A 14,087-nucleotide genomic window follows, 5' to 3' on the forward strand; every position below is an offset into this window, starting at 1 on the left:
AGGAAAATTTTTAAACCGTCAGTACTGGCAACTGGGGAACTAATGGAAAAGGGAATCAACAAAACGGTCCACACCTCGTAAACAGTGCTGATACACCAAAGAAGGCTGATGTCCCCAGGGAGGGCAAGCGAGAGGACAGGGAGTGTGCCCGCTCTGGAGCGGCTTTGACAGACGCCGTTCCGGGCGGCAAAAGGGCTTCAGAGACCGCTCCGCCTCCACAACATCCCTCATTGGGTCCCTTCCAGGCAGCGTCAAATCGCGGGCGTTCAGAAGGAGGTGGGACTTCCGGGCTCGGTGCGGCCAATAGTGGCCGCGCCGGAAATACCTATTGAGGAAAGGCTGAGGGACACCCGGTGCTTGAAGATTCCGGTGAATCTTGTATTTCACAGACTCAGAAGAAAAATCGGGTGGTTTTTCATCCGATAATTGTCAGGTTTTGGGGGCAGTGGGAAACAGGAGTTGGGACATGGACAGCCGCTTGCAGGAGATCCGGGAGCGGCAGAAGTTACGGCGACAGCTCCTTGCGCAGCAGGTCCGCGGCCCAGGGAAGAATCGAGAATGCGCGTGCGCGATTCCCTTCTCCCCGTCTTTCTTCTCTGTCTTTGCCTAACCACTGCGGTGCATACTTTCCTGGTTCCGCGACCCTGTTCCCTAGGCCTACCTGCCTTTCTTGTTCTTAACCGCCGCAGTACCCTCATATTCTCTCCATACTGTGCCGCGGTCATTGTGTTGCTAAACCGAACGCCACGACTGGTCTTCAGCAACCATTATGGAATGCACGCCAAGTGTCTGGCGCAGGGCTCAAGGATGGGGATACAAAGCTTTGGTCTTTGTAAATAAATTACCGTAGTTCACGCAAGGAAGAGTGACTTGTTATCCCTTAAGTTTCTCTAAACTATTTAAATGGTCTTCTGTGTCTTGCCTTTCTTCTTAACACGTAATTCTTGAGATTGTGGCTTCCTTGTGAAATAGATTTATAGTGTTTTCTTTGGGATCATGTCTAAAGACTGCATTAGAAGTAGCCGGAGTGTAAATTTTAGTTTGTGCATCTTGTGTGTTGCAGTCCGCTGTGCTAAGTACGGTATCTTCGTCATCACCCATCGCTAACATGTGAATTCTTACTCTATCAGTCACAGCAAACCCTTCAAATAGGTATCATTAACTTCACTTACCGAATAATGAAACAGAGTCTAGAGAGGTTAAGTAATTTTTGCCCCGTGTCTCTCACCGCTAGGCCAGAAAATTGAACCCAGTTTGTCTCTCCAAAGCTTGTCTTCACTGCTTCTCGTGTGTAAGTTAACACTTGATCAGGAGAGTACACATGCAGAAAATGCAGATGTACACCTCTACTGAGAGAGTTTGTGTTTCCCATCCTACCATTCATATCAGTAAAAGTGATGGAGAAAATACTAAGAGGTTTTAGTGAGGCATCTTACCGTTATTTTTTCAGTAATGAATCTTGGTTTTAGTATATGAAAATTTGAAACCTATACTCTTATGATCTGATGGAAAGGTTTGTGGTATAGTGTTAAAAATGTGGGACTTTGGAATCAGATCTGTTCTGTCCCTCTGGCATTATGATCTGGGACAAATCAGGTATCTTTTCCAAGCCTTCTTCTTCCCACCTTCTTTTATCAAGTTGTCTTCAGAATACTCAGTAGCTTTGTTACCACCAAGTAAGGTTCTTATTTTTGAGTTTTGAATTCTTTGACTTAAAATGCATTCATAAATAGTTATTTTTGTGTCTTACTGTATACCAGGGGGTCTAGTAGCCACTGGCAATTCAACCATGTATAAAAAGTAGTCCTTACCCTAAAAGAGCTTGCATAGTGCATAAAACGTAATAATGGGTCCTGTTTATTAAGTACCTTCAATGAATCAAGACTGCTAAGCTTTTTATATACATTATCTTCAGTCATACAAGTCAGATGCTATTTGCATCTTACAGATGGAGAAAATAGAGCTCAAAAGAATTTAAGTTACATGCTGAAGTCCACAAAGTTTGCAAGTTTGCAAGCTGCAGTTTTAGGCCTTTCCATGCTCTTTCCAATACACTAGCTGCTCCCTAGTCTTCTAGTTGGTTAGGAACTATTCCACTTAAGTAAGGATGTCTGATATAATCAATGACAGACCTCCACTTTACCAACTAATTTCAGCCTTTCTTTCGATTGCTTTTCTCCATATGAACAACACAGATTACTCCCTAGAATGTGATTTGTGCAATTTATACTTTACGATTTTTAAAAAATTGTCCTCCTTCCTTTCTGATTTCTGTCCATCCACTGTAGCACAGCTCAGGTCAGAACATTGTAATGAAAGCTATCAGAGAGATCTTGATCTCTCTAGCTAAGGATCTTCTTCCACCTGGCTTTTGTTGTCCTTACTGTTGAGTACACTACTTATATTACTTATACAGAATATAAACATCAGCAACTTACACCTGCTTTTTACTTAGCTGTAGCTTTATTCCAAAAAAAATCGTATATGCTTTCAAATGATACCAAATTGTCCTAATTATTAAAATAATATATTTAGTGCTTCCATAATGGAGAATCTATGATTTACTTACTCCAGTCATTCACAGTTTTGTGAGCAGAATTTTGACTTAAAGCACTTCTATTGTAATACATTGTATTCTAATGTAGTAGGATATCTAATTGGTTCATTCAAATATTGAGCATCTACTCTTGAGTCAGGCATTATGCAAGCTGCTGAACATACAGATACCAAGAAGACAGAGTTCATCTCCTTAGGGAGCTTACATGTAACTTGGGGAGAAGAAAACAAAAGTAAAGATAAAAGAATTGAAGTGTAAAATAAAATAATTGGAAGTTCCAATAAAATAATTGGAAGAGTTAAAATATCAGGAACATTTGATATATTGTAAGAGATTTATCATTGGAGAAAGCTTTGGGGAGTCATGAAGTAGGCAAACTAAAAAGGCAGTGGTAATTGTTTGTTTGTTTTTAAAGATTTTATTTATTTATTTGACAGAGAGACAGGGGACACAAGCAGGGGAAGTGGGAGAGGGAGAAGCAGGCCTCCCGCCGAGCAGGGAGCCCGATGCGGGGCTCAATCCCAGGACCCTGAGATCATGACCTGAGCCAAAGGCAGACACTTAACGACTGAGCCACCCAGGCACTCCAAGGCAGTGGTAATTGTTTAAGATCAAGGCTAGGGACTTGCTCTGATATTTTAGTATATTCCCTTTCCTGAGCTAAAGGGACTATTTAATGCAGATTTCCTCATGCCCTTCTTGTACTTAAAAATATTAAATTGTTCCTCATAGCCTATAAATTGCATTCTGCAATTGTTCATTTGGCTTTTAAAGATTTCCATGAACTGATCCCACTCTGTGTAGTCAGCTTATCTCAACTAGTTATTTGTTGTGTTTTGCAGAATTTCCCCAACTGCCAAACAGAATTTGCATTACCATTTTCTAGGTATTGTTAAAATTCAGTATTGTGCCTATAAATCATTGTATAAAGACTTGGCTTGAATAAAACTGGATAGATACTTATTACAGCACGGGATACATAAGATATAATATATGAGCTGATGGATACAAAGTGTTAATGCCTACCACCCTATATACACTATATGTTAGCTGCTTTTTTTGTTATTGCTACTGTTACTAAATTGTGTTTTATTATTTACTTAAAAAGTAGAGGATTGGCTGAAATTGCCTTAATTTCAAAATATAACAAAGTATAAAATGCTCGCTAGCTCTCAGATTTGTTCCTAATTAACATGGTTTTGTTCCAAGGTATTTCTAGTTTTTCCTGCAAGGTAATTAATCCATTTGCCTGCTGAGGTAGTTAGGGCTTTTTGGTTTCTCTGGGGTTTTTTTTGTTTTCTTTCTTTTAATATCTGATATGTTAAATGTTGCTACACCGGCTGGAAAGGCTATCCAATACATTATGATCTAATTTTTGGTTTTTGTCTTTTCTCAGTTGGGAGCAGAAAGTGCCGACAGCATTGGTGCTGTGTTAAATAGCAAAGATGAGCAGAGAGAAATTGCTGAAACAAGAGAAACTTGCAGGTCAGTTGAATAATTTTTTTTTTTTTAGTGACATGTTAATATTGTGAAAGGGTTATTGTTTGTTTTTTTTTAAATTTTACTTATTTGAGAGAGAGGGTGAACATGAGTGGGGGGGGCAGAGGGCAAGGGACAAGCAGACTCCCTGCTGAGAAGGGAACCCGACATGGGGCTGATCCCAAGACCCCAGATCATGACCTGAGCTGAAGGCAGATGCTTAACCGACTGAGTCACCCAGGCGCCCCTGGTTATTGTTTTGGTAAACAAATAATCCTAGGTATGAAGTGTGTTGTTACGACAAGCATCAAAATAAAGATTTCAGAAATACTGGTTTTTAGTATTCATGAATTATGAATTATGAAATACTTTCTGAATATAGTAACTTCTCATTCATGAAGTAGTTAGAAAATGGAATGTTAGACTAAGAATTAGCTTATATACCATAAATAATTTTATTTACAAATTCTTATGAGAGAAAACATACTTTGCCCTAAAAGTGGTATTCATTTGGTAGTTCATAAAGCACTTAGAATTTTTCAGTATTCTGGTTATTAATTTGAATATCAATTTTGCTTAAGACAGATTAGAATGATATATAATGTAGAAGTTTCTTTTTGCCACTCATCCATTATAAAAGCTAGTTTCTGATTTGGTTGCTTTCTCATAAAAGTAAAATACACAATTACCAATCAGGTTTTGTGATTTTTTTTTTATTTTATAAATTGGATGAATAGATACTACTTAATCCGAAAAAATGTGCCTTGTTCTGTTTCTGTAAGCTGTTATTTAATATTATTAATAGCTGCCATTTATACATCTTTCTATATCTGTGTGTAACACTTCAGTTTTGATTTTCAGGGCTTCCTACGATACCTCTGCTCCAAATGCAAAACGTAAGTATCAGGACGAAGGAGAGACAGATGAAGACAAAATGGAAGAATATAAGGCAAGTACAGAACAGGGCAATTTTCTGGTCAAGAAAAATATAAATCCTCACAATAATAGATTCTTTTTTTAAAATTTATTTTTATTATTTTTTTAAGATTTTATTTATTTATTGAGAGAGAGTGAAGTGCACAGAGGGAGAGTGCAGACTCCCTGCTGAGCACGGAGCCCAATGTAGAGCTCAATCCCAGGACCCTGGGATCATGACCCACGCTGAAGGCAGACACTGAGCCAGCCAGGTGCCCTACAATAATAGATTCTTATCCAGGAAAATAAATGTGATGAAAAGCTCAATTTTAAACTTTCTAAAATAATTGTCAGTAGCATACGTATACAGGCACACCTTGAAGATACTGCAGGTTTGGTTCCAGACCACCACAATGAAGTGAATATTGCAATAATGCAAGTCAGATGAAATTTTTGGTCTCTCAGTGTACATAAAAGTTATGTCTACACTATCTTATAGTTTATTAAATGCAATAGCATTAATGTCTGATAAAACAAGTTATATACCTTAATTTAAAAATACTTTATTGCTGGAATGCCTGGGTGGCTCAGTCGGTTGAGCATCTGCCTTCCCCTCAAGTCATGATCCCAGGGTCCCGGGATCAAGTCCCATATCAGGCTCCTTGCTCGGTGGGGAGCCCTCTTTTCCCTCTGCCTGCCACTCCCCCTGCTTGTGCTCGCTTTCTCTCTCTCTCTCAAATAAATAAATAAAATCTTTAAAAAAATACTTTATTGCTAAAAAATGCTAGCCTTCATTTGAGCTTTTTAGCAAGTTTTAATCTTTTTGCTGGTGGAGGGTCTTGCCTCAGTGTTGCTGCAGCTTCCACATCAGCGCTTCCTGCGTCACTTTACACTTTTACGTTGAGATGACTTCTTTCCTTGAACCTCATGAACTGATCTTTATTAGCTTCAGACGTTTCTTCTGCAGCTTCCTCACCTCTCTCAGGCCTCATACAATTGAAGAGAGTGAGGGCCTTGCTCTAGATTAGGCTTTGGCTGAAGGGAATGCTGTGGCTAGTTTGATCTTCTGTCCAGACCAGTAAGCTTTTTCCATATCAGAAGTAAGGCTGTTTTACTTTCTTATCATCCATGTGTTTACTGAAGTAACAATTTTAATTTTAATTTCTTTCAAGAACTTTTCCTTTGCATTCACAATTAAGCTGTTTGGCACAAAGGGCCTAGGTTTTGGCCTGTCTCAGATTCCACATGCTTTCCTCATTAAGCTTAATAATTTTTAGCTTTTGATTTAAAGTGAGAAATGTGCAATTCTTCCTTTTACTTGAATACTTAGAGGACTTGTAGGGTTACTAATTGACCTAATTTCAATATTGTGTCTCAGGAAATAGGGAGGCCCAAGGAGAGGGAGAGAGACAGGGGAACCACCAGTTGGTGGAACAATCAAAACAGAACATTTATTGATAAAGTTCACCATCTTGTATGGACATGGTTCAGTGTGCCCCAAAACGATTGTAATAGTAACATCAGAGATCACTGATCACAGATTGCTGATCATCATAACAGATATGGTAATGAAGAAATTAGAAATTTTGTTAAGAATTACCAAAATGTGACATAGAGACAAGAAGTGAGCAAATGCTGTCAGAAAAATGGTGCCAGTAGACTTGCTCGATGCAAGGTTGCCACAAACTTTCAGTTTGTAAAACATGCAATATCTGCAGCGTGCAATAAATTGAAGCACAATAAAATGAAGTAGTCCTGTAATCAGTTCAATTAAGATCTTTCAGTTTCCTTATTTTAATATAAGAGGTGATGGATATAAAGCATAATGCCTAGTAAGCACTGGACAATAATATTCTTAAGTAAGACTAAGGAGGTAGATGTATCAGAAACTTTGGATAATGGGATCAAATTTTGAGTGGCTACAGTACTGTCTTTTTTGAGTTGTGTTATTCCATGTTTATTAGTAGGGTAGTACAATTAAGATATTTTGAGAACCCATGGGCTAGACAATAATGTAGAACCGTTTCTGAAAGAGGCCGAAGGAAAAAACACAACTTCTAAACTTATAATTGCAATATTTAGTTGAAAAGAAAGTATTATAGACGAAAAACCTATCTCCATTTCTTTCAAGTTAATTGTTGTACAGTTATATTTAATAGAGAAGAGAATGCATAGTTTCAGTAAGTCTCTGGGAAGTTGAGTGATACAGTTACCTAATCTCATAAATACTGTTTTGTGCATTGCATTTTGGTATATGTTCGTATGCAACTTAAATATAAGTGATTATTTTATTGTTATCATTTTACTTTATTTACTTATTATCATATAGATATGTATATTTAACCATATACAGTTCCTGATATTTTAACATTTTTGATCTATAAAAATAGTAGTTTCATATGGTTTTTAATAGAAATAAAATTGCCCCATTGGTGGCCATGTCTTTCATGATTTGAGCTAAATTCTAATATCTATAGTATGAGATAAATAATATTAGACAATTCAGTCAACGAAATCAGTAGTTAGAGACAGCTATTTATTGATGAGAATGAAAAGGAAATTTTTATTTATTGTAAAAATAACTAGATAATGATAAGAATGCAAAGACTTCAGTGTTTGACTTTAATGATAATTTGAAAAATTATGTCTTAGGGAAATGAAATATTTATATTGAGTCTTGGGGCACCTGGGTGGCTCATTCGGTTAAGCGTCTGCCTTTGGCTCAGGTCATGATCCCGGGGTCCTAGGATCGAGCCCCACATCAGGCTCCCTGCTCATCAGGGAGCCTGCTTCTCCCTCTCCCTCTGCCTGCCGCTCCCCCTGCTTGTGCTCTCTCTCTCTCTGTCTATCAAATAAATAAATAAATAAAATCTTTAAAAAACAAAATATTTATATTGAGTCGTAATACTCAAGATATCATAAATACATAAAATATTCCTCCTATACATAAAATGTCTATTTAATCTTCCTTTTCCAAGGATGAATTAGAAATGCAGCAGGAAGAAGAGAATTTGCCTTATGAAGAAGAGATTTATAAAGATTCTAGTACTTTTCTTAAGGTAAATAAATTTTTATATCATAACTCTTCACATTTCAGCTCTATGCATGAAAAAATTTTAAATACTTATTTTCAACATTTTTTCAGTTATTGAGGAATAATTATTATAAAATAAAAATCATTTAAAATTATTCTTGAAATAGACTTCTGATACTTGGTCATTTAGGATGAGATAATGCTGTATCAATGTCTGTAGCTACTAAAGAGTAATACTGTCATTTTTGTTGTGTTTTCAAATATTCCTAATTTTTTTTAATCTACGTATCAACTTCTATTTTGTATGGCCTCATAACAAAAAGTAAATTACAGAGTTAGTGTATCTGCCATTAGAGTAAATGCTTTTAATTTAATTTTGGCTTTTTCTTTAGGGAACGCAGAGTTTAAATCCCCATAATGATTACTGCCAACATTTTGTAGACACTGGACATAGACCTCAAAATTTCATCAGGGATGTAGGTATGTTAGATTTGTTGGGAATATGCTATTGCTAACTCTTGATTACATGCATGTAATTTATCCATTTTGTGGATTATTTCTAACAAAATTATTTTTCCTGGCTTGGCTTTTCTAATTCCAAAATTATTTTTCCTGGCTTCCTGTTTTCATTCTGCATACTTCCAGTATACCTTCCTTTTCCTTCCAGCAGTGTTACTCCCTTCCTTCCTTCCTTCTTCAGTTTGGTTCTGTGACTATCCTTGCATTTTTATTTTACCTTCATTTATTTCCTCTTTGATGCTTTTCCTTTCATTTGTAGGCTTGATTTTCTCACCTGTATTATTTTTTTTACTTCTCTCTAAAGAATTTAACATTTCTTGCAAGGTGGGTCTGTTGGCAACAAATTCCCTCAATATTTATTTTTCTAAGAAAGTCTTTATTTCTCTTTTACTTTTGAAGAATAATTTCACAGAGTATAGAATTCTTGGCTGGTGTTTTATTTTTTCAACACATTTTAAATATTTAACTCTAGTCTTTTATTGCTTGCATATTTCTGAGAAATTGGATATAATTCTTATCTTTGTTCTTCTGTAGGCATGGTGGTTTTTTTCCTCTGATTTCTTTAGGATTTTTTCTTTATCTTTAACGTTCTGTAGTTTGAAAATGATATGCCGTAAGTTTAGGGGTTTTTTGGTATTATACTGTTTGATATTCTCTGAGCTTCCTGGATCTGGTTTGTTGTCTGACATTAATTTGGAGAAGTTCTCAGTCATTATTATTTCAAATATTTCTTCTCTTCCTCTCTCTCGTTCTTCTGGTATTTCCATTACACATGTTACATCTTTTGTAGTTGTCCCATTGTTCTTGGATTTCCTAGCTTTTTTTTTGTTTTTTCAGATTTTGTTCTCTTTGCTTTTCAGTTTTTGAGGTTGCTATTAAGATATCCTCGAGCTCAGAGGTTCTTCCCTCAGCCCCTGTCCAGTCTACTATTAAGTCCCTCAAAGGCATTACCCCTGCATTTTTAAAAACAGCTTTATTGAGATAATTCATATACCATATAATTCACCCATTTAAAGGATATAATTCTGTTTTTTTTTTTTTTTTTAGTTAATCCAGTTTGTGCAATCATCACCACAATGTAATTTTCATCTCCCCTAAAGAAACCCCATTACTAGTCAGTTCCCATTGCCTCCTCCTCATCTGCCCCCAACCTTAAGTAACCATTAATTGACTTTCTATCTCTAACAATTTGCGTATTCTAGACATTTCATATAAATGGAATTGTACAATATGTGGTATTTTGTGACTGGCTTCTTTCATTTGGCACAATGTTTTCAAGGGTCGTTGATGTTGTGGCATGAGCCAGTACTTTATTTATTTTGACTGCCAAATAATATTCCATTGTATGTATGTACCATGTTTTGTTGATCCATCCATTTGGGTTGTTTCCACTTTTTGGCTGTTATAAACAGTGCTGCATCAATATTCATGTAAAATTCTTGTGTGAACATATGCTTTCATTTCTCCTAGGCATATGTCTAAGAGTGGAATTGTTGGGTCATGTGTTAATTCTCTGTTTAACTTTTGGAGGAACTGCACAATTGTTTTTCAAAGCAGCTGTACCATTTGACGTTCTTCCCAACAGTGTATGAGGGTCCCAGTTTCTTCCCATGCTTGACACTTAATATTTATCTGTCTTATTAATTATAGCCATCCTAGTGGGTATGAAGTGATAATTTCACTGTGATTTTGACTTGCATTTTCCTAGTGACTAATGATATTAGGCATCTTTTCATATGTTTGTTGACTATTTAAGTACTTACTTTGGAGAAATATCCAAACTCTTTGCATATTTTTTAAGTGGTTATTTGCCTTTTTATTATTACATTGTAAGAGTTTATATTCTCAGTCCAAGCTGCTTATCAAACATATGATTTGGAAGTATTTTCTCCCATTCTGTGGGTTGTCTTTTTACTTTCTTGATGGTATAATTTGCAACACACAAAAAATTTTAATTTTGATGTCATCTGATTTATTTTTTCTGTGTTGCTTGCAAGCAGTGTTACTCTTGAAGTAGAAACTGATTTTAGTGTTTTCATGAGCAAAATTTAGCTGTAGCATAAAAAGTTATGATAATGCTAAGTAAAATAAGCCAGCCATGGAACAAATATGCAAATACTTAGGTACCTAAAAGAGTATATGTAATATGATTAATACTTACACTTTTATGAAGTATTAACATAGTCAAACTCATGGAGTCAGAGAACAGTGGTTATCAGGGGTTGGAGGAAGGGGAAAATAGGGAGTGTTACTGAATTGATATAAAGTTTCAGTTATGCAAGATGAATTAGTTCTAGAGATCTACTGTATAGCATAGTGCTATGCTATACAGCAATGCTGTTGACTATAGTCAATAAAACTTTAAAAATTTGTTAAGGGTAGAGCTCATCTTAAGCGTTATCACACATGTACACGCGTGCGTACATACACTCACAGACACACACACACACCCAGAGGAACACAAGAAAACTTTTAGAGGTGATGGATATGTCTGTTGCCTTGGCTGTGAGGATTTCACTGGTGCATGCCTATGTCTAAATTCATCAAATTGTGTACATTAAATATGTGTGTTTTTTATATATCAGTTATACTTTAGTAAAGCTGTTTTTTATGATAGTTGTATAACTGAATTTCATTATCTACCTTTCTGCTCTTAAGATACTTATTTCCCCACAGCAAAGATAAAGTACTTAGGAAACTATTACGGATTGAGAAAAACTTGCACTTTCTGTTTTATAGAAGAGTAAGAGCCAATTCTCCTGTGATTAAAACCTGACTATAATAAAAGTCTTTAAACTTGTTTTATTTGCAATTTGTTTTATAAGCACTGATTGAAGAGGCTTTACAAAATCTTTCACTTTTACTCTTTGATATTAAAGTTATTACTATCTGTACTTTTGGCTTTTAAATTAAGATGCTTATGTGATTTATATTGTTAGGAATATGTTTCTTGGGGTGGCGGGGGAGAAAACCAAATAAAAGCTTTTAGGAATCTTTGACATTCAAAGCCTTACTTATCCCTATAGTTGTTTAACAGGCATTATGCTGCTTTACCTAAAATCTCTTCTGAGCTCAAAGATCTAAAACATTTTTGAGGACATGGGAACAGTGAGTCTCCTGTTTTTAAGTACCCTTTGTAGGACTTATATATGTTTTTTAAGATCTTAAGCCTGAAAATATATATGGGGATTTGGTTTATAATAATGTGGAGATATGAAATCTTTAAAATTATAAATACTGATATAAGAAATACTCATAGAGAAGACAACTTGTCTTGGAGGTGAGAGGTAGTCTACTATTAAGGACTCATTATCTTCTTTACTAGATTTGTTCCAGGATTGTGTCCATGAGCCATAGCCAGTTAATTTAAGATCATCTTAAATCCCCTAAAGAAGCAGTGTTTCTCTCATCTCTAACTATTCTTGGTTTCTTCCTATGTGTAATCATAAGAAAGAAAAGAAATACTCATTTTCTCTGCTTTTGATAACTATTTAAGAAGCTAAGTACAAACCTCAATAATCACTAGCTTCTTAAGGAGAAAGAATTCTTTTAGCTAATAGAAAGGGGGGAAAACATGGTAGAAGAAGGCAGTTGTTCTTTTCTTTCCCTCAGAACAGAATGGCTTAACTTAATGCTGTGAGCAAATTTAACTTAAATATGAGAGATTAAATGGTTTATTGATTTGGACTGGAACATCTGGGTTTTTGCCTGCATGTGGGATTAGGGTCATTAGATATGAAATGTATATATAAAATATTTAAAAATATTCGAAATTAACTTTTTAAAAGGGCACGAGAATAAAGTGGTAATTGTGTATTGTTTTGTTTTCCTGAGGGGAGTCATAACCTTTGAATTCACTGCTATTAACTTCAATTGCATTGAAATTTATTATTTACTATTTTTTGTCCTCAGGTTTGGCTGACAGATTTGAAGAATACCCTAAACTGAGGGAGCTCATCAGACTGAAAGATGAGTTAATAGCTAAATCTAACACTCCTCCTATGTGAGTGTGTTTTTTCAGTTACTTTTTATTACCAACTCAAGCTTAAAATAGCAGTCTTTTTATCCTATAGCCTTTCTGTTTGAAAAAAAGATTCAGCACCTATTTAATGTTAACAGACTGTTGTCTTCTGTATGGTAAAATAGATTCGTTTGACATTCCAGTGCTGAGTACACTAGTAGGCTCTCATTTTATTTTTCAGTTTTCTAGACAATTTCCTTAAAGTGTCTTTAATTTTTTTTCTTAGAAAATTGTTCATGTTTGTTGTATTCTTGAGTTTCTTAAAATGTTTTTAAATGACTTTTCCTCTCAAAAAGCAGTTTATTTATTGAAGGAAGTTTAGAAAACTTAGGTGAAGGAAAAGAAGAAAATAAAAATTAATTATAACTCAGCATTCAGGGATACTATTCTTAACATACTGGATTATGAAAATTCATTTTAACCTTTGCTAAACAGAATAATGTTTTCTTCAAAAATGTGTAAAAAGTCTTTGAAATTGGAGAATCTACTTAATTCACATTAGCTTACTTTGAACATTTTATACACTTAACAATTTGCTAAAATGTATACTGTTAGTGATTAGAAGAATCACAAAGAAGTCCAAGTGTATGGAGAAAAATATTAGCAGATTCTAATATTCATCCAATTTAAAAAACTGTTAAAGTATTTTATATTTAAATTACTTTCATACTATGTGTAAAAAACCTTTCAATAAAGGCTAGTCGTAATTTATACTAGGTAGCCAGAAAAGGCTATTAATATAAACAATTTTACTAAAAAACAAATTGATAAAAGAAAATTACACCCATCTTTAGAAACAACTTTTTAGAGGGAGGATTTAAAAGCTAACAAATAGTTTTTCTAACTTAACAATTAAGAAAAAAATAATGTTCAGATTATGATGAAATGGGGCTCAGAGACTTACATACTAGTATGGATTTTCAGTGTAAAAATGAGAGAAGTACATTCTCGATGTACATAGGGGAATATGATTTTAGTTTGTAGTGTGATTATATCAATCTTCTAGAGAAGAGTGTTGGTAGATGGTTTACTGTCTATATTGAAGAAAGATACTCCTGCATAAAAAAGTATCACTAATTAGTTTATGATTACTTTGTAAATAGCGTTTAGTAATATTTAAGAAATTCCTTTCATTATCATCTGTAAGGTATTTGAAAATCTCTTAGTCACTTTTTATGCCTTAATCAAATAGGTACTTACAAGCAGATATAGAAGCCTTTGACATCAGAGAACTGACACCTAAATTTGATGTGATTCTTCTGGAACCCCCTTTAGAAGAATATTACAGAGAAACTGGCATCACTGCTAATGAAAAATGCTGGACTTGGGATGATGTATGATGAAACTTTCTACATTGTAATTATTTATTTTTCAAATGAATATTTATTTGATGAGAAGATTATAAATATTCCTACCTTTTTAGGAATCGTAAATATATAGTATATAATGTGACGGAAGATCCAGGGTACACTAACAAATATTACACTATCTTTGGTCTGATTCTTCTTTTTGGGGCGGAAGTTGAGCAGGTAGTAAGTACTCTATAGAAGACTCACGGTTCC

General features: G+C 34.9%; 1 protein-coding gene across 2 annotated transcripts in view; it reads left to right on the forward strand.

Annotated features, from left to right (window-relative positions):
- Positions 1-312: 312 nt before the first annotated feature.
- METTL14 (methyltransferase 14, N6-adenosine-methyltransferase non-catalytic subunit) overlaps positions 313-14,087 on the forward strand; it is a 33,096-nt gene continuing 19,321 nt past the window's right edge. For both annotated transcript variants that reach the window (XM_036091797.2, XM_036091798.2), the window contains exons 1-7: positions 313-532; positions 3,954-4,042; positions 4,898-4,985; positions 7,930-8,010; positions 8,378-8,465; positions 12,417-12,507; positions 13,718-13,859. In XM_036091797.2, the coding sequence (XP_035947690.1) occupies positions 467-532; positions 3,954-4,042; positions 4,898-4,985; positions 7,930-8,010; positions 8,378-8,465; positions 12,417-12,507; positions 13,718-13,859 (645 nt within the window). In that variant the 5' untranslated portion in view covers positions 313-466. The remainder of the gene's footprint in view (positions 533-3,953; positions 4,043-4,897; positions 4,986-7,929; positions 8,011-8,377; positions 8,466-12,416; positions 12,508-13,717; positions 13,860-14,087) is intronic.

This window comes from Halichoerus grypus, chromosome 3 (assembly GCF_964656455.1).
Source record: "Halichoerus grypus chromosome 3, mHalGry1.hap1.1, whole genome shotgun sequence".
NCBI lineage: Eukaryota > Metazoa > Chordata > Mammalia > Carnivora > Phocidae > Halichoerus > Halichoerus grypus.